The sequence below is a fragment of the Ascaphus truei genome, chromosome 3 (assembly GCF_040206685.1).
Source record: "Ascaphus truei isolate aAscTru1 chromosome 3, aAscTru1.hap1, whole genome shotgun sequence".
Taxonomy (NCBI): Eukaryota; Metazoa; Chordata; class Amphibia; order Anura; family Ascaphidae; genus Ascaphus; species Ascaphus truei.
The window spans coordinates 122907972-122929825 of record NC_134485.1 but is presented as its reverse complement, the minus strand read 5'-3'; the positions used below and the strand labels follow the sequence as shown (position 1 = coordinate 122929825).

At 42.7% G+C, this 21854-nt stretch overlaps 1 protein-coding gene across 1 annotated transcript in view; it reads left to right on the top strand.

Annotated features, from left to right (window-relative positions):
• MYO19 (myosin XIX) overlaps positions 1-21064 on the top strand; it is a 134035-nt gene extending 112971 nt beyond the window's left edge. Inside the window, 7 exon segments of the mRNA XM_075589481.1 lie at positions 352-442; positions 444-462; positions 4045-4190; positions 6760-6889; positions 15880-15965; positions 17515-17856; positions 20458-21064. Of these exon segments, the coding sequence (XP_075445596.1) occupies positions 352-442; positions 444-462; positions 4045-4190; positions 6760-6889; positions 15880-15965; positions 17515-17856; positions 20458-20574 (931 nt within the window). The 3' untranslated portion in view covers positions 20575-21064.
• Positions 21065-21854: the final 790 nt, after the last annotated feature.

Genomic DNA, 21854 nt, shown 5'->3' with positions numbered 1-21854 from the left:
TTTGTTACATACAAATTCAAAACCTCAGGATTCTATTCTCAATGCAATTGTCTTGGTATTAGTTCTCATTCATACATTTTAATATAATAAATGGATTTCTGACAGCCTGACCTTTTCACTATGTATCTCTTTGTGTGGCTTTGACTTTTGCTCTTTAGTAAATAATGTATACTGTAGGCCCATATTCATTAAGATCTGCTTTGTCATTAATGGGCTGCAAGGTGTCTTCCACCACCTGTTCTCAGTATATACTGGTTACAAGCCCATTGCAGCAGGTGCACATTCAAGACAATGGGCTGTAAGATGTCTTTAAGCACCATATTGATTTGCTTTTTCTCCTTTTTTTTTTAGGGTATCTTTTCAAAGCTTTGTCGAGCGATACAGGATTATTGGACCAAGTCAGTTCAAGCTAGGAATGCGTAACCATGTGAAAAGCTGCTCTCCCTGCTAAGAAGAGGCGAGGTACCCCATAAACTGACTCTATAGGTCGTCCTACTCTGCAATACTTACTGATCTTTCACTCATTGAGGGTTATTAATTAAATTGTGATGATGTCGATCTGGACATATGCCACAGAAACTCCCATTGACTTCAATGTTTTTGTGCCATATAATGCCCCAATGGGCAGTTTAATCAATAATCCCATTGTTTGCCTCATTATTGATCACTTTGTGATGGTAGTGGGCCTTGTTACTATTCCTGAAGTGTTCATAAAATGGTTGACCCTGGGGGGGGTAGAAGGGCGGAGAAATAGGTATTAGCACTTTTATTTAATTTGGTCCAATTTTACAAAAAGTAACAGAATGCCCAAATTGAGTATAAAAGGAGAAACAAAATTCTTCTCAACTTTAACTCGGGCTCAGTGGCTGCTTGAGAGGAGTGATTTTATACCCACTTTACAGCAAGTGAATATCCAAATCATTGTATTAAAACACACACAATGTGTATCAGTAAATTAAATTTAAGATAATAAAAATGTGCTCAGCTGTAAAATCTGGAAAAGAAATACAGTCAGGACCTGGTTCACCGGGTCACCGGACCACAACTCCCAAGCGCAGTGCAGCAGATGCAAACCGCGTCACAGCGTGTAACGCACAAACGTGATGTGAGATATGCCAAGGCTAAGGTATTGTTGCTAGCGATAGAGATGAAGGGGGGGAGTGTGTGTGTGTGTGTGTGTGTGTGTTGTGTGTGTGTGTGTGTGTGTGGTGTGTGTGTGTGTGTGTGTGTGTGTGTATATATATATATATATATATGTGTGTGTGTGTGTGTGTGTGTGTGTGTATATGTATATATATGTGTGTGTGTGTATATATGTGTATATATATATTTATATATATATATATATATATATATATATATTATATATATTATATATATATATATATATTGAAATTTTGGTTCTGAGAAATTACATGCAAATGAGCACAACCGTGTCACCTTTTGCCTGAAATCAATTTTTACATGGAGACCCTTATAAGTTAATGCTCGCTGTTAACACAGCTTTTAAGCACAGCATGGGAATCAGATGCAACGCAAGAGAAACCATTTACAGACATGTTTCGATCTTAATGGGTCCATCAGTGCGAGGTTGGTTGTACTGGCTTTGCAATGGCAATTCAGGGCAAATTCTCTCTTCCTCCATCCTCTCTCCTCCCTCCATCCTCTCTGCTTCCCTATGCTCATCCTCACGTCCCCCCATCCTCTCTCTCTCCCCCTTCCTCTCCCACCCATCCTCTCTCTATCCCCCTTCCTCCCACTGTCCTCCCCCCTCCATCCTCCCTCCCCTCATTCTCTCTATCCCCCATCCTCTTTATCTCCCATCCTCTTTATCTCCCATCCTCTTTCTCCCCCATCCTCTTTCTCCCCCATCCTCTTCTTTCCTCTCTTCCTTGCTTTTCCTTCTTTCCTTTCCTCTCTTCTTTCTCTGTTGCTTTTCTCTTTCTTCTCTCTTTCTTCTCATCTTCTTTTCTTCTTGCTCTCATTCGTCTGCTTCCTGTGCCTCTTTCTTTCGTTCCCTTCTTCCCCCCCCCCATCCTCTTTCTCCCCCATCCTCTTTCTCCCCCATCCTCTTTCTCCCCCATCCTCTTTCTCCCCCCGCCACCCTCTCTCCCCCCCGCCACCCTCTCTCTCCCCCGCCACCCTCTCTCCCCCCGCCACCCTCTCTCTCCCCCCGCCACCCTCTCTCTCCCCCCGCCACCCTCTTTCTCCCCCCGCCACCCTCTCTCCCCCCGCCACCCTCTCTCTCCCCCGCCACCCTCTCTCCCCCCGCCACCCTCTCTCTCCCCCCGCCACCCTCTCTCTCCCCCCGCCACCCTCTCTCCCCCCCCGCCACCCTCTCTCCCCCTGCCACCCTCTCTCCCCCCGCCACCCTCTCTCCCCCCGCCACCCTCTCTCCTCCCCCGCCACCCTCTCTCCCCCCGCCACCCTCTTTCTCCCCCCGCCACCCTCTTTCTCCCCCCCGCCACCCTCTTTCTCCCCCCGCCACCCTCTTTCTCCCCCCCGCCACCCTCTTTCTCCCCCCGCCACCCTCTTTCTCCCCCCGCCACCCTCTTTCTCCCCCCCGCCCACCCTCTCTCCCCCTCCCCCCCCGCCACCCTCTCTCCCCCTCCCCCCCGCCACCCTCTCCCCCTCACCCCGCCACCCTCTCTCCCCCCCCCCGCCACCCTCTCTCCCCCCCGCCACCGTCTCTCCCCCGCCACCCTCTCTCCCCCCCCCCCCCGCCACCCTCTCTCCCCCCCGCCACCGTCTCTCCCCCCGCCACCCTCTCTCCCCCCCCGCCACCCTCTCTCCCCCCCCGCCACCCTCTCTCCCCCCCCCGCCACCCTCTCTCCCCCCCCGCCACCCTCTCTCCCCCCCGCCACCCTCTCTCCCCCCCCCGCCACCCTCTCTCCCCCCCCCGCCACTCTCTCTCCCCCCCGCCACCCTCTCTCCCCCCCGCCACCCTCTCTCCCCCCGCCACCCTCTCTCCCCCCCGCCACCCTCTCTCCCCCCCGCCACCCTCTCTCCCCCTGCCACCCTCTCTCCCCCCCGCCACCCTCCCTCCCCCCGCCACCCTCTCTCCTCCCCCCCCCGCCACCCTCTCTCCCCTCCCCCGCCACCCCTCTCTCCCCCCTCCGCCACCCTCTCTCCCCCCCCCCGCCACCCTCTCTCTCCCCCCCGCCACCCTCTCTCTCCCCCCCCGCCACCCTCTCTCTCCCCCCCCGCCACCCCCCTCTCCCCCCGCCACCCTCTCTCCCCTCCCCATCCTCTCTCTCACTCCCCCCCCTCTTCTCCACCGACCATCAGTTTGAGATTCACGTCTTAAATGATGAGATGGTTAATTCAGGGCATTTTAATGGATTTCTTCTTATCTGCTCACATTCTTGACTCTGTTTTCAGTTTCTGTTCTTTTGCTTCCCTTGCCAGTTACTGCTTACTAACTCTTAAGGACTTCTCCCTGATACTACCAGCTCTCCTTTTTGCCGCTCTATCTTTCTCATGATTGGATCAAGTTCTCAAAGGCCACAGTCAAAATAAATATACATATGTTTGGAGGTAAATGTATAATGTATTTATTACAACTTTTTAGCGTTTGTTTTTTTGTTGTTATTTTACTTTACAATGTTTTTTTTAATTTACAATACATTGTACAATGGCCCAATAGGATATATTGCAAGAGAGTCACAAACTTAAAGGACCCTGTGCTATTTTAAGCTCCGGGGCCATCCAGGCTCCCAAGATGGTTATCAGTTTAGTTACTGTTTTTTCCTGGGGGGGGGGGGGGGTAAATGGCCATCCAGTAAGAAACCACAAACAATGATGTGGATTCCTGTTGATCCACAGCACCCCTGTGAGATTTGCCCATTTAGTTTCCTGTGGAGGGAGCAGATACACGGGTAACCACAATGGTAAGTATCTTGGGAAAAATAGAACAGTTGAGCTCTGGAAGATAAATAATGTGTGCACAGTGTGTGTATGTGTGTGTACATGAGAATTTATCCCCCAACCTCCACTTCTAAAATTGTTGATATATTATGTTACACCTCTCCATTGTGCTTGCAGGTTCAGCTTCATTGGATGAGGAGCATCCATTAAATTGTACAGTACAGAGCATTCTTCAAATCGTGTTACTTGATCAACTGACAGAGTCCACAAGTAATACCCTATTTCACTGTGGCAGTACCAAAGTTTTCATGACTCATTCAATGGTAAGAACTACCAGTAAACAGGCTGCTCTAAAACTACATATGTTTGTACTGTGCAACGTGAGGGTTAGCATAATTGATACAAATATAAGAAACCACTGTGCAGAAAAGCACAAATTAATTTCACTGCTTCAAGCGGCAAGTTCCCAATAGCTTTCATTTATTAAATAAAAACGTTGGTTCACTTTAACATGTATACTTGTTAAAGGAGATACAGGCATACCCCGCATTAACGTACACAATGGGACCGGAGCATGTATGTAAAGCGAAAATGTACTTAAAGTGAAGCACTACCTTTTTCCCACTTATCGATGCATGTTCTGTACTACAATCGTCATATACGTGCATAACTGATGTAAATAACGCATTTGTAACAGGCTCTATAGTCTCCCTGCTTGCGCAGAGCTTCGGTACAGGTAGGGAGCCGGTATTACTGTTCAGGACGTGCTGAAAGGCGCATGCGCAAGCTGCCATTTGCCTATTGGGCGATATGTACTTACTCGCGAGTGTACTTAAAGTGAGTGTCCTTAAAGCGGGGTATGCCTGTATACTACTTTGAGTAATGTTTTGTTCAGGTCTTGTAACTATAATAGCAGAACCACCTCCAATGACATTGTGTGCATTCCTAACATAAAGTAATTAAACTCTTAAAAATCCAAGTACTCCCCCCCCCCAGGGTACACTTTTTAATACTTTGTATAGCAATTCCTTGCTTTTTATTTTGGCGTTATATGCTTGCAAACTTGGTAGTGAATGTGTCACAGTAGTATGGAAGCTGCAGCTGTGTTTAAATAAGTTGCCTTTGGTAATCTACGTACAAGACCAATATTAAGGAGACTCCACAGCATATAATTAGAACCTTAGGATAGACATCTCAATGTAGTAGTAAAAATGATCACCATTGTATGATATATGTATAGAAATAACTACTGTATACTGTCTTAATGCAATTAAATAAATGTGTTCTAGAAAATTGAATCCTCTCCACAGTATGCACATAATACAATCGCACAGCCATGGATGTGTGGACAATATTTTTCCTTGTTCACTAGAGATCGGTGAATCCGCCCAAATCCCAGACGTTCGCACATTTTCAACCCAAAATCCGTTTCACAGTGTAAAATCCATAAATTTATTTGGTCTGTTTTAATCCGGTCATCAAAAACTGCTATTGAATACAACACGTGGACGGATTTCTAGAATCCAATCTGCGGATTCTTACGAATCCGCCAACGGATTGTTGAATTTGCGGATTGGATTTTACAAATCCGTCGACGGGTTGCGGAATTCACGGAGTATATTGGTAATTATAATATAAAATCCGCAAAACGAAAATCACCCTTTTTGAGAGTGATCCACTGAAATAAGCAGACCGCAGAAACTGGCCGATCCGCTGTGGATCCAAATTCACCCCTAAAATTTGCCCATCTCTATTCACCACCAATATTTTGGTTGATTTTCGATGGACCTTTTTGTTTTTACCAGATTTGATTTCTAGCATCGCAGAAATTTTAAGGGCTAAACATTCCTCCGAAACAACACATTTCAACAATCAATTCACCATTTGACTATGAATTGCAGCTCAGTCACAATTTGCAAGTCTCTCTACTGTACCTCTCGCCTTTATGCCTGACAAATCATTTACAAACTGAGGCACAATTTTGTTTGTCAATAAAAAAAGGTAAATTCTACATTTTGATCACATTCGTATAAAAAAGACATTATGCTAATCATCATAAATATATCTCTGTTTATGGAAATGTCAAACGCTGAATTAATATATTGTAGGTAAATGGCAAATAACAAAAGGCATCCTCACAGCACTCAATAAATGGAAATGGTATATCACAGGTATTAAATAAAGATCCCAAAAGAAGCACTATGAAATGTCAAAGTAAAAAGTAAATGTTTAATTACCACAAGCAAATAAAATATCACAATGGATAATAAAAAAAAATACAAAAAAAAGAGCACTCAACAAAATATTAAAACAAATGTGCAGTTTATGACAATGATAACTATGTGAAAGGAAAAATAATACTTATCCATATACTAAGTATCCAAGAAGCAAACGATAGTAGCACTAGAAAAATATGTATTAATTGAAATCCAAAACGGGAAATAGACTATGCTATAATAAAGGGAAACTACATGAACACTAACTGAGGGGGGGGGGAAAGGGAAGTAGACTAAGCAATGAAAAATACACAAATAATCAAAAACCAGGGGGGCAACGCTTCGGGGAGATCCCCCTTCTAAAGGTCAGTTCCCACTAATCCCTAATGAGCCGTGGTACTTCCTGTCTAGCCTCTTTGAAGCAGGAAACATGTATGAAATCGTAAGTTCTCAGTGCCTCTCCCGGTTACGATTAGTGCAACAAACATTTTTATGCCAAAACTCCAGTGTCCATAAGCCCTTCCAATTCATATGCACACATGTAATATTTTGGGCTATATTCTGCAATGCAAAGTGTTTGAATATCAGTAAAATAAACTTTTGTCTTAGTAGCCGAATCACAACTTAACTTGCACTGGAAAAAAACGATTGCTACACCATCTTGTGTTCTTAATAGATAGAACTACTTGAAGAGAGAAGGGCAGTGGCATTTTCAGGAAGAGCATTTTCTATTCAGTGCTGCTGGAGGCGATACAGACAAAGGAAACTGGCCAAGCAGAGGTGGGCAGCCACAACTATCCAGGCAGGTAATGTGAGCCAACACGATTTGTGCACTCATTTGATGTACTGTATGTGGATCTGTCTTTTTGTCACTGTGCAACTAAAACTCATACAATACATGCTCTTAAACTCTTCAGCCTTGAACATTGTTCCTGCCTCCCAACTTTCTTCCCTGCAACTTTGTCTCTTCTTTGTATTGTATTGTATTGTATGTCTTTATTTATATAGCGCCAAAAGTGTACTCAGCGCTTCACAAAGAATACAGTCAGGGAATTATAATACAATAAGTGCAGCAAAAATCAGACAATAGGAAAGGAAATCTCTGCCCCGAAGAGCTTACAATCTAAGAGGTTTGTGGGGAAACATACAGAGAGAGCAGGTGAGGGAATAAGTGCTGTAGATGGGTGTGCTTGGCCACAATGGGTGGTATAAGTGACTGTGGGACAATAGCCATGAGTGCAGGATTTTGGGATGCTTGATTTGTGGGGCATGTTTTAAGGTTAGTCAGTGTTAACCATTTCATTTAACACCATTTACAGGGGAAGAGAAGGCAGGGAGGTGTGGGTAAGATCAGGTGTGTATGTCTGGGTTCAGGCTTAGGGTAGATCCCCAGCAGCAGGAAGGAGTAGATATAGGGTGTGAATAGAGGATTTGTGTGGGTGTTTTTTATTTAGGGGTAAAGAAGTTGTTGGGAGAGAGGTTTATAAATAATGATGGAGTGGGGAAGTTGGAGAGAACAGAAATGTTCACAAAGGAGTGATGAAACAGTAAACAGAAAATGCAATAGGGGGGGCCTAGTGAGATACAGGCGGAGAGACTGGCCAGTTATTGGAGGATAGGAAGAGTACAAATAATCACAGCTTTTAGAAAGTAAAGATCTCACAGTTATAAAGTTGTTGTCTAGAGTTCGGATCCTCCTCAATCTTTGTCCCTTCTTTGTCCCATATCTCTATTGCACTTTAATGCTTTAAAGTCTGTCTCGCACACTACCGCATGTTCTCTCTTCCTATCACATCATTCCTGTTTGCAAGGCTCAGCTTAAAAAAAATCCCTACCTTTTAAAGTACCGCAACGAGAGAACATGTGGCCTAGTTGTAAAATGGAACAAGAGAAAGTGGTTTGAATTGCAAAATTTTACCAATGGTTCCCAGCACTCAAAAGGACAAGTAAGACACTTCGGAAATTTTTTACTCAAAAAATGATGTGGCAAATATTCATACAAAAGGTATTAAGAGCATTGTCATGCTCAATATATAAACCGTATCACAAAGCACTAAGTGTGATATGGATCATGTATACTATAGTAATTTGTAATGTATGGCAATCTAGTTGTATATAGTGGTAAACCATTCTAATGCTATGTCATAGTTGTCTGTTGCTTGTACAGCTTGACACAACCATGATATAGCATTAGGATTGTTCACCACTATAAAAAAGTAGCTTGCCATATAAATTGCTATAGTATACTTGATCACACTTAGTGCTTTGTGATACTGTTTATATTTTGAGCACATCACCATGCTCTTAATAACTTTTTGTATGAATATTTGTCACTGTCACTGGAGACCAGAACTTTGTACAAATTTATACCGGGATCATTCACTAGACAAAATTGAGTAATAGAACAAAATTATGTTTATTCAGGTAAAGCCGCGTACTCACAATGAATACACAAAATACATTTGAAATACACACTTACTGTGGGCCTGGGGGTCAAAACTAGGCTCAAAACGGTGCAGGGCGCCTGCTTCGGAAGGCTTACCCTGACCGGGAAATCCCTCCCGGCTTCCTGGTTCTCTTTTCGGCTAAAAACCTTCGCCGCAACCGCTATGTTCTAAAACAAGATCTTGGACCTCGAGCCTGACTTAGCCTCAGCTAGGCAGGCTCTCTTAGCTCCAAAAATGAAGCCGGTTGCTCTGCTATTCGTAACAGAGTGACTTTGAAAAGCTTCCTTTGCTTCACCGGCCCAAGTCACAGGATCGTCTGGTTTTCTGACTGAGGCATCTCCTTATATACACTCCGCTAAGCTATCCTTAGGATGGAGGTAGGAGGCGACCAATCAGAGTGTGGGAATCCTATCCCATTAGACCAGCAGAGCCAAGATATCGTCATTAATATTTCATCATAGTCTCAACGTCTGCACTTAAATTTGCACTGTTTTCTGTTTTTTATTTCCCTATATTTTGCTCCTCCTGGATTGTTTGAAACACAATCCTATCCCACTAGCCAATAGAAACGGGGGCTTGTCTCTTGGCTGCCGTCAGAGAAGGAGGCGTGCCAAGCCGGCTCGAAAAGCTGGGTGGGCGGGAAATATGAATTGGCCAATGGTTAATGCATCTACGAGCTGTCTCTTTCCCGGCTAACTCATTGCCACCCACTGGGCAGGCTCCGCCAAGTCTGGGAGACTCAAAAGGTGTCCCCACAAGGTGCCCTTTGTTCCCCGCACCTGGACAATCGCCCTTCCTCGCCCACCAAACTGTTTTCTCATTTCTGGACATCCTCTCCTCTTTGAACTACAGACTCTATGCAGACATGCTGGCGCCTAGGTAGATGCCCGAGCTGACTGCATAGAGACTTATACACATAGTATGGAACATTATAACATATACATTAATATAAAGTATGGACTTTGGGGGACCCTATACTTATAAGGGAAATATGTCTGGGATATCTGGGCTCGAAAACCTGGAGTCTGGGGGACACTGGGTAGCCCCAGGGTGATTTTACCCGCGTACCGACAAATCATGCCTGCTCGCCGTGGAGAATTAGGGGACTACCGGTAACTTTGGCCCCCGAACTCCTACAAACAAAATAAGTGCATTTCTACCCAAATATCCCACCTAAAACTTACGCCCAAGAAGTTTCATGTTTCTGGGACAAAGGGAACATAAGTGGAAAAGCAGGGGACACTTTAATTTTTTACATATAACTAGCTGATATACCCAGCGTTGCCCGGGATGCAATTTTCCCGCTCCCCCTCTGTCTCCGCACCCCCATCTCTCTCTCCGCTCCCCATGTCTCTCTCCGCCCTCACTGTCTGTCTGTCTCTCGCTCTCTCTCTCTTTCTCCCCATTCACCTCTCTCTCCCCTTTCCCCTCTCTGCCCCCCTCTCTTTCTCCCCCATTCACAGCTCCATTCCTCCCCTCTGTTCACAGCTCCGTTCCCCCCCTCTATTCACAGCTGTGCCCCCCCCCGTTCACAGCTCCGTTCCCCCACACTCTCTCACACACACACTCTCTCTCACACGCACACACACTCTCTCTCACATACTCTCTCACTCTCTCTCACACACACACACTCTCTCTCTCTCACACACACACACACACACTGTCACTAACACACACACACTGTCACTAACACACAGACACTGTCACTAACACACTCACACACACACACACTGTCACTCACACACACACACACACACACACACACACACACTGTCACTAACACACACACACACACACACACACACACACTGTCACTAACACACACACACACACTGTCACTAACACACACACACACACTGTCACTAACACACACACACACACACACACACACACTGTCACTCAGACACACACACTGTCACACACACACACACACACACTGTCACACACACACACACACACTGTCACTCACACTCATGCAAGCAGAAGCAGCCTCTCCTCCCCCCCTCTCCCCCTGTAGCTCACATGCAAAGTTCAGCATCTCTCCTCCTCTCCCCCACCACGGATCACTCTCTCTCCCCCCACCCTCCCCCCGTAGCTCACAGACCATCTCCCTCTGCCATCCCATACCTCAGGCAGCAGGAGGCTTAAGTCAGCGAGGACTGCACGCGCGCTCCTAGGAGAGGGGAGGGAGAGCCAGGGGCAGCAGTGAGTGCGGGCGGCCAGGCGGAACCCCTGGGACTGCTCCACAGAGCCCTGGTGGAGAATGACTGTGTATATAATGACGTCACCCTGCCTTGCACTCTGAGACCGTGAGAGCCAATGAGAGCCAAGGCCCTCCCCGTAGTCAGGCAATGGGAGAGCTTGACAGCCAATGAGAGCGCGCCCAAACACACAGACACACATCCTGACAGACAAACATTTCAGTTTTATATTTATATATATATATATATAGATAATACCGGCCCCTGGCTTATGGTGCTATGTAGCTGCCGGGGACCCACGGTTCTCAAGGGTAACCAGATGGGCTTAACCTTTATTGTATAACCTGGCTATCCCCTACCGTCACAGTCGCATCTTGTTTTGAGTAAAAAAATTAATTTTGTGCATCGTGCTTTTGAGTGCTGGTTAAAATGTACATAATTTATAAGGGAGGGAGGGAGGGACAAGAAACAGATAAACAAAATATATTAAATAGGGATGTATAGTATATTGAAGTACAGTTTATTGTTGGTACTTATAAACTTCCTAGTTGCTATAATGAGCAGGATTGAAAATGCCACTCAATGCACATCTTGCCACATGTACTGTACAGTATGTGCACTTGGAGCAGCTGTTCCAAAGAGCATACCGCTGTGAGAAGTGTGAACAGGTGGTCTCCATAGAGTCAGAGATTGCTGATCTCAAGTGGAAACTTGCAATATTGAGGGACATTGACAATCTTGAAAGGGGTTTAGTGCTCACTTAGCAGGCCCTTGCTTCGACTAGTGGGGCAGATGGGGGCGCTGTTAGTGAGTAGCAGATAGGTAGCTGGGTAACAGAAGGGTAAGCAGGGGCAATAGGAAGAGGCAGGCCAGTTCTGAGCTGACTCATCCCAATAGATTTGCAATATTGAGTGAAGATATTGGGATTGTCAGGGCAGAAATGGCAAGGCTGGGGGAGACTTATTCCTCTAGCAGCCAGGGGGATAGTTTCTCCAGCACAGAGGGGACTCAGGATGCTCAGATACCAAGAAAGATTGTGATGGTAGGGGACTCCATTATTAGGAAGGTAGATGGGACAATCTATTGCCATGACCGCATGAACCGAACAGTTTGTTGCCTCCCGGGTGTTCGTGTTCGGCACATTATGGATCAGGTAGACAGATTGTTGGGAGGAGCTGGGATTGACACGGCAATCTTGGTACATGTTGGCACCAATGACAAAGTTAGAGAAAAATGGAGGGTCCTAAAAAATGATTTCAGGGATCTAGGCCAAAAGCTTAAAACAAGGACCTCCAAGGTAGTATTTTCTGAAATACTACCAGTGCCATGCGCTACCGCAGGGAGATAGTCAGGGATTAGGGAGGTTAATGCATGGCTAAGGAAGTGGTGTAGGAAGGAGGGTTATAGGTTTTTAGAGCACTGCGACTCTTTTTTTTTTTTTTCTGAGAGGTACCATCTTTATTCTAGGGCGGATTGGACCTCAATGAAGAGTGATCTTCTGTACTATGGGGGAGAATGCCAAAAAGGTTGGAGATTTTAAACTAGGATTGAGGAGGGAGGGGAATGAAACAGATAAAAAACTGAATAGAATAGATGAGAAAACAAGGGGTTATGGAGGTACAGTAGAATGGGGGAAAGTGCGAGTTTGACAAGCAGCGAGACACCCATAGCAAATGTAGATAATACTAGAAAACTTCTAAAGATTAAACCAAGTGGGCGCAGAAAGGAAGGAGCAGATAAGATAATAGTACAGGATGAAAAAAAACTTAAATGCATGCTTGCTAATGCAAGAAGCCTGACCGATTAAATGGGGGAGCTTGAATTAATAGCTGCAAGGGAGCATTATGATATCATAGGCATTACTGAAACATGATGGGATGAAATTTATGACTGGGCAGTTAATTTAGGGTGCTATCCCCTTTTTCGGAAGGATCGTGCAAATATACGAGGAGGTGGAGTAGGCTTGCATGTTAAACCGGATCTAAAACCTATTATAAGGGAAGATGTTTATGAAGGGAATTATGAAAATGTAGAGACCTTATGGTTAGAAATTAGCAGTGGAGGTAAAAGTACTAAGAAAATGTTTGTTGAAATATGCTATAAACCCCAAAATATCTGTGAGATTGAGGAAGCTAAAATACTTTTGCAAATGGAGAAGGCATCAAAACTAGGTCATGTTTGCAAATTGGTGGTTTTAATTATCCAGACATATACTGGGGCAATGAGATTAGCATTACAACACAAGGAAACAGGTTTTTGGGGTGCTTAAAGACAATTATGACCCAATTTATTGAGGAACCAACCAGGAGAGGGGCAGTACTGGATTTGGTAATATCAAACAATGTAGAAGTAATAACAGATATTCAAGTCCTGGAACATTTGGGTGACAGTGATCATAACATTGTCTCATTTGAAATAAATTATCAAAAAACAGATTACTTGGGATTAACAAAGACCTTAAACTTTAGAAAAGCAGATTTTAATAAACTGAGAACTAATCTACAAGTAATACATTGGGATGATGTTTATGCAGGGAAAATTGTTGAAGATAAATGGGCTGTCTTTAAAACATTTTTAGAAGAGCATACTCATCAGTGTGTACCCTTGGTTAATAAGTATAAAAGAAATAAGTCAAAACCAATGTGGCTAACTAAACCAGTAGGGGAGGAAATGGTAAAGAAGAGGCAGGCGTTGAGATTCTTTGTCAGAAGGGACAGAGGCATTGTATCATAATTATAAGGAATATAACAAAAATTGCAAAAGGGCAATCAAATTAGCAAAAATGGATAATGAAAAAAGGATTGCAATAGAAAGTAAGATCAACCCTAAAAAGTTCTTTAAGTACCTTAATATTACAAAAATGAGAAAAGAAAATATAGGACCCTTTCAGTGTGAGATGGGCAGGCAGATTATTTTAGATAAGGAAAAAGCAGTGCTATTAAACACATTCTTTGCCTCTGTGTTTACCAGGCAAGAATCAATTTCAATTGTAGTGCCGCAGAAGAAATCCATAACCTCCATATTAATGAACAATTGGTTAACTGAGGAAGAAGTTCATAGACGGCTTGAAAAAATTAAAGTAAATAAGGCACCTGGCCCCGATGGTATACATCCAAGAATTCTCAAGGAGTTAAGTTCAGTAATAGTCAAACCATTACATTTAATATTCAAGGACTCAATTTCCACAGACTCAGTACCACAAGATTGGCATAAAGCAAATGCGGTGCCTATATTTAAACAGGGAGCTAGATCACAACCGGGGAATTACAGACCTGTAAGACTGAGTTCAATAGTGGAGAAACTACTTGAAGGTTTAATAAGGGATAATATTCAGGAATACCTAATGGAAAACACAATTATTAGTAATAGTCAGCATGGATTTATGAAGGATAGATAATGCCAAACTAACCTTATTTGTTTCATTGAGGAGGTAAGTAGGAATTTAGACCTGGGTAATGCAGTTGATGTGGTCTACTTAGATTTTGCAAAGGCTTTTGATACTGTTTCACACGAGGTTGCTGTACAAAATAAAGCAAATTGGACCCAGTAAAAATATATGCACCTGGATTGAAAACTGGTTGAAGGATAGATAACAGAGGGTAGTCATAAATGGAACTTTTTCAGGTTGGGCTAAAGTCGTGAGTGGACTACCTCAGAGATCGGTACTAGGACCCCTGTTTTTTAACTTGTTTATTAATGACCTCGAGGTTGGCATAGAGAGCAAAGTCTCCATCTTTGCTGATGATACTAAATTGTGTAAGGTCTGAACAGGATGTAGTTTCTCTCCAGGAGGACTTGGAGAGACTGAAAACCTGGGCAGGTAAATGGCAGATGAGGTTTAATACAGATAAATGTAAGATTATGCATTTGGGTGGCAAGAATAAACAGGCGACTTACAAATTAAATGGGGATACATTGGGGGAATCCTTGATGAGAAGGATTTATAAGTGCTTGTAGACGGCAGGCTACAGTGCTCAAATAGTGCAGTAGCCCAAATAAAGCAATAGTGCCCAAAGTCATGCAGTAGCTGCAAAGGCAAACAAGATCTTATCTTGCATTAAACAGGCCATGGATGGAAGGGAAGTAAACATAATTATGCCCCTTTACAAAGCATTAGTAAGACCAGACCTTGAATATGGAGTACAATTTTGGGCACAACTCCTTAGAAAAGACATTATGGAACTAGAAAGAGTGTAGAGAAGAGCCACCAGCTTAATAAAGGGGATGGACAATCTAACTTATGAGGAAAGGCTACTGTAGCTAAATTACATTTATTTACATTAGAAAAGAGGCGTCTAAGAGGGGATATGATAACTATATACAAATATATTCGGGACAGTACAAGGAACTTCCAAAAGAACTATTCATCCCAAGGGCAGTACAAATAACTCAGGGGACATCCCTTTATGTTGGAGAAAAGGAGATTTCACCAGCAACAAAGGAAAGGGTTCTTTACAGTAAGGTCAGTTAAAATGTGGAATTCATTACCCATGGAGACTGTGATGGCAGATACAATAGATTTGTTGAACAAAAGGTTGGACATCTTTTTAGAAAGGAAAAGTATGCACGGATATACCAAATAAGTAAACATGGTAATATATGGATCCAGGGAGTAATCTGATTGCCAATATTTGGAATCATGAAGCAATTTATTTTTCCCCTAATGTGTTATCATTAGTTTATACTTGATTTTTTTTTTTTTCTTAGTTGATTACTTTTTTTTTTCCCTTTCTTTGAATCAATACACTGTAACTACAAATATAGGATAAAAGCGCCTGTTGTCTAAATGTAGCATAGGTTGAACTTGATGGACATATGTCTTTTTTCAACCTCATCTACTATGCAACTATTCATAAGGGACAGGGATAAAAGGGAGGGTCCCATTCCTTGCACCACTTTTTTTTTTTTTTAAATGCCAGTCAAATTATTGTATGTAGTACTGTCTGACCAAACACATTTTTTGTTGTGGTTTGAATTACATTGATATCTCCCTGTGTAACAGGCACTGAAAAAAAAATTGTGTGATCTTCAGAACAGGCTTATATTGTGCCTATTTAAGCTGTAGATATTGTCATAATATTGCATTTTCTTATTAAGGTGCCTCTGTTGCACTAATGACTACTGTATATTCTTTGAATTTCTTCCTAGCCTTCAAACGTTGGCTTGCAAAGAAGCACATTGAAAGGATGCATAAGGCTGCAACAGTTATCAAGAGAATGTGGAAGAAATGGAAGGTAAGGAATTCTATTTGTTACCAAACTGAATAGCATTACGTTAAGACCAATACTGACTCATTAAGCATTCTCTGTCACCTTATCCATTAAATGTTAACCAAATCAATGTCCGAAATACCTACTAGTTCAATTCTGGAGTGCATGGATTAATAGAACTATATTGGGAAAATAGTTTTGTACCCACACTTGAGATAGATAGTGCTGAAACACCAACTAATATGTCAAATGTATACGGCATGTCTCAATTATTGTGCTGTCCTCGCCTATTGCAGATCATAATTGGCCATTAAAAATAACTTGGTGCTTAATTTGAATAGGTTTTGTATCTAAAACAAAAAACAGTCATTGTTTACCATTAAAAGGAAGTAAGATCACCTGACTGAGGAAGCAAATAAGAAAAGGACACCACCTTGATAGGAACACAATGTAACAAAGGTGTATTCCCACCTGGCAATATATGTTGGAGGTTCAAGAAGGTGAATGTAACTGCTTATCTTTGTCTATTTCAAATTAAAGATTCATCTTTTGATCTAAATCTAAATGTGGCAAGATGCAACAGTGAACATAAATATCCCATGTGTATATAGATTATGGATGTCGAACTTTTGTGTTACTTCATTAGATGCATTGCAACTTCCATTGTTAACTGCAGAAGTGGATTTTATATGTCATTGAATCTTAAGGCAGCAGTCTGGCTTGTAATTATATTGATTTGAAAAAAATATATACATATTACCTAAACCAGGAGATCATTGGAGTGAATCCGCAGCCCTTCAACCTCCACTCCCCACTGAGATATTTGTTGTTTTAACCAGCTTCCCCATGGAGACAAAATGGCCACCTGACTCAGGCTCACTCAGGCAGCTACAGTGCCGGCCGCCTTTATCCTAATGCGGCTGTATCGGCGCAACTCTGATAACCGCGGGCAGATGCCGTATTTTTTTATTTTTTTTTCTGAAATATGTTCCGGTATTTTAGCGCTCATAATATTGAATGCATGAGCGTGAATGCGGCATGAACGCGGTGAAGTGCGTGGCATTGAGAAAAAATCCCCCCAAAAATTCGGAGATGTTGGAGAATAAAAGGGGCCGCGGCTGTAATTGATAGCCTATTAGAAGCAGTTTTCTTTTAGTGACCTCCTTGGCCATATTTGTATTTTTTTGTGTTAGAAAATGACTCGAACGACAAATAGGTTGGGAACCAGGTCGTCCAGGAGACTAACTGTGGCTCAATCCCGAAACAGCCTCCCACCCACTCCCCTACCCTACCAGTTTCGAGTCCCAACTTAATTTTTTTTTTTTAAATGTTTGCAACTTTAAGGCATTTTTTACCATTTTTATTGCAAAATGTCTGCATTGCTCTCAATACTGCCAAACTAAATCTATAAAGAGATCTTAGTTCAGCCATGGTGGTTTTGATCATGCTGCTATTTAATGAAATGAATGAGGTCTGGTTCAATAATGTTTAGTGTGGTTGGCAATCTTATACAGGAGCTCTGAGGTAGAGAAGTGCATGCATTGATTGCAATGCTATTTTTTTGCTATTGCAGGAAAAAATGGAAGCCTTGGCTGCTGTGGAGCTGGATGACACCAAAGAAGATATGGAAAGTATAAATGAGTATGTGCCAGGATCTCCAGTTCGGGCAGTTGACATTTCCATGACTAACCATCTACTAGACAAGCCTTGGACTCGTAGTACAATATTCCAGTCATGGATCCTTGGGCTCGTCTTGTCTGGAGCTCCACCGATCAGGAAGACAGTCGTAACTGATGGATTTAACAGAGCTCTTAACCTCCTGACATGCTTGAATGCGCTTTATCGAAACAACGGGTACAAGGTAGAAGCTAATCGATCAGACCATGGCATCACCTCAATCAGGGCACTACCGCAGGTAATTATTTTGACGGTAGGGGGTAACCAGGCTCTCAAAGGTTAAGCCCGTTTTTGGTTACCCCTGATCCGTGTATAAGGGTTCAAGAGCGTTAGCTCTTGGGCTCAGTAACAGTGTACTGTTTCCATATACTGTTTGTAATAAAAGTATTTGTTGTATATTTCAGTTTCCAGGCATGCCTTTCCCTTTCCAGGCATTTCCAGGCAGGGATTGCTAGGGTATGAGTTTCAAGGGGGGGGTTGCGGAGGAATTGTTGTCAGAATGTGTCTAGGAGGTTGGGGTCCGGAGTTGTCAGTTCCTTTATAAATGTACCCGGGAATCATGCCTGTTTCTCGGATACATGTAGGCACATTGTCCTGGCAATACATACCCTTGAATTGGCAAGCACAACTCACCACTAGGGTACCCTGCTTCAGCACAGCCCAAAAAGGTGAATGAGGCACAGGGATGAATAGGTATCCCTGTAGCGGAAGGAATTTCTAGGTTATGGTGCGTACCCCAGCTAGTGCCAAGGTTAACCAGAACCAGTGTAGGGTTTGTGGGTGCCCCAACCGTATATAAGGTTGAGGGGGGACTCTGAGCGTCCAGACTGAGTCTAAGGAAAAGTGTATAGGGAATAAAGCAGATAGGAATAAAAGTACAACATCTTTCTTCTTCTGCCCTGTACCCAGAGACTCAGAAGTATATTAAAACATATACCTTAGTGTATTAAGGTATACTTTAATACAATGTAATGTACTGCAATGTCGTGCTTGTTACATTCGGAACCGATGTCCAAACAGGCTGCCCGAGCTAACCCATAGGCGCCAGTAAGTCTGCTGGACATCGAAGTTCAAAGCAGTCAGAGGATGCCCCCAGGTGTGAATAGCATTTGGTCAGCGGGGAAAGGCAAAGTACCAGGTCTGGAGATCAATGGCGGTCGTCCGGGCTGCCAATTGCTCTGCCAGAGAGATATAGCCATGGAGAGAGGTGGCATACTTGCGCATGTCTCTTGGCTATTTCATATTTCCTGCTGACCCGGCTTTTTTAGCCGGCTTGGCTCTGATTTTGCTGCTTGGTGATTTTGCTTGCTGCATGCGATGATTGGCTGCTGAGTTTTGTGAATGAAACTCTGAATACTATAAAGAATCGATGAGCCGATAAGATTGGGAGTTCCCTGTAAGAGCACAGACGGGCTTTTCAAAGTTGCTCTTGCGCGAATAGCAAAACAACCGGCTTCGATTTCAAGCCAGAAACGCCTGCCTACTGGAGTCTGTCCAAACTTTTAGCGGCCAAGTTTTCAAAATCAAACGTAGCAGACACGGCTGGGATTTTATGCTGATTTGAGTTCCATGAGATTTGGAGTAATTCGCGGTCAAGAAAGTCCAATTTTTCAGAAGAGGAGGGAGCGGTGGTGTATGGAACTTTATGCCGATTTGGGTTCCAGGAGATTCCGGGCTAAATTCTGGTCAGTGTAAAACTCTTATTTGGAGTTCCCTGCACCTAGGAAAGTCTAGTTTTTGACCCCAGACCCCCAATAAGTGTGTCATTTCATCTGTATTTTGTGTATCATTGTGTGTAAGCGAATTTATGCCAAATAAATTACAATTTATTTAATTACCTTGTTTTGCTCAATGAATGATCCTGGTAAAAAAAAGTGTAAATAACTTGGTCTCCCGTGACAATTATCAAGAAAGTTATTCCCTTTACAATGGCATAAATCCAGCTTGCATGAATTCTGTATTCACTTGCATGTTTTGGTGCTGAAGAAATGCTACATTCAACTCCAACACTTAGAGGAGTTTTGTTAAAATCCTCTGAGTAAGTACCATGTACCCAGAATTTTAAGCATTTTAAAATCGAGACTTCTTTGGGACGGTCTACGACATTTCGGCGCGGCTATCTCACTGCAGCCGATCAGCCACAGAGGACAGCTAGCCACTGGCCATTTTGCTGCGACTGTAAGTCCCTAACCTTAAACCCTTATCCCTAATCAGAACTCATACCCTGAAAAGCCCTAACCCGTTGAAGGTGGTGGGTTAGATGTGTGGGTTCGCCATCTTACGCAACGTAACTATGCAGTGTTGATGTCGGATTTGGGTCAATACGATGTTGAACCTACGCATCTAACCCACTGCCGTACTATGGACAGCAGCTACCATGAGACTTTTTTTCTATGCACCGCTATCTGCAACGAACTGTTTGAATCTTGGGCTCCTTACTCCTGATCGATGCCAAGGGGTGATATCCATTTCCATATATTTTCACATGCATTAACTACATGGATTATTTCTTTATGATCATCATGCAGTTATAATACAGCTTAGTATCTTGTAGTCCATAATAAATTATATTTATATTATCCCAGAGTGCTCTGTTTTATGGGATTGCTATGTTTCCTTCTTGTAAGGTTACGGTTTGCTTCTTTGTACTTTGATGGTCCCAGGTAGCACCAAGGCAGTCTTGCAGGTACTTTTTGCCATTGTGATTGAGACGTATACATTATCCATGTGGAGTGCTGAAAACTTTTTTGTTTTTTGATCTTATGCTAGATCATATTTACTAACTGTTCTGCATGAAACTGAAATATTCTAAGGGTTTCTATCATTTGTTTCCCCTTAGGGATCGATAAAATTTCACTACCAGAGATCACCACTGCATTTTGCCAACATATGTCCCGAAGGCCTAAATTGTGGAATAACTGGATTCAACGAGATTTTGCTGGAAAAATCTAAATGAGTAGACATTTGTAATAATCATGCATGTTTTCCTAATACTATTTGTAAAATGCACTTTCTTCCCCCTTTTGGGGTTTCTTAGCTGCCTTGTGTTTTAAACTTGACAGTATTCCATGTTGGTGCAATTCCTTATTGGTGCAAATTTATATCTATATCTCAAACTTTAATTTAATATCTGTGTTGTGCTGATAATTCAAATATCATACAAATGGATTCATTATACCCAGTGGCTTTAGGCCAGTGAGTATTAAATATCTAATATCTTTGCTTTTTCATTTAATTGTACACGGGGGAAATTATTGCACGAAGATAAATTTGTATCAGCCATAAAAATATCTAGTTTTAAGAATACCACAGCAGCACATAAAAATGGATTTTTGAATATAAACTCCACGGTTAGTGTTTGTATGTGGATATATATCTTGCTCAGTATTTTATATTAATATTGTGTATACCAATATTTAAAAAATAATAACTGTAACTTTCTGGTATTTCTCAGCATGTCTTTTGATAAGCACAGCACAAACAAAACACAATGTCACAATAACCAGTTGTACTTATAAATATGAACTGACAATTGTTTTTAGTGTTTAATCATGTATCGTCAAGCTTCAGTGAGATAAGTGGCAGAATAAATAGCACTTTTAGCCTTGTGAACTACTGTCTAGCATCCAAACCAGTGTTTAACACTCCATAAATAGCCTGAGAAATGAATCACGCAGCGATGCTGCCATTCACTCATAACGTGACACCACATGGCAGCATGACACCATTTGACGTCGCGGCATCATGATGACCGGATGCTGAGATGCCGCAGGTAAGAGGCCCGGCACATGTTCCTGTACCGAGCCCCGCAACATCCCAGCCAGCCCTGTGTTCTCTTGAAGCAGCAATACATTCAAAATCCTGTTTTTTTTTGCGGGGGTGGGGGGGTTCAATAAATTAGTTTTATGGTATTAGATAATACTTACTGCAATTTTTTCATTCCCCTCCTGTCCTCTACTTATGCATAAGTTTTCTTGGGTTGCTAATGCAACCATTTATAAAAACACAACACTTTTGAAATAGGCAGCCATATTGTGAACTCTGGAAAGCAGGATCTTTGCCGATCGGCAGCTTAGGTAATTACATTTCCTTAAAGCTAAGCAACTGCTGCATCTATTAAAACAAACGAAAAACACCTAACAGATCTTAGTGAATCACCCCAAAATCTACATCTGTATGTAAGTGTGAATTTTGACAGATGCTATAACATAGTTTGACATCTACTCCACCCAGTTC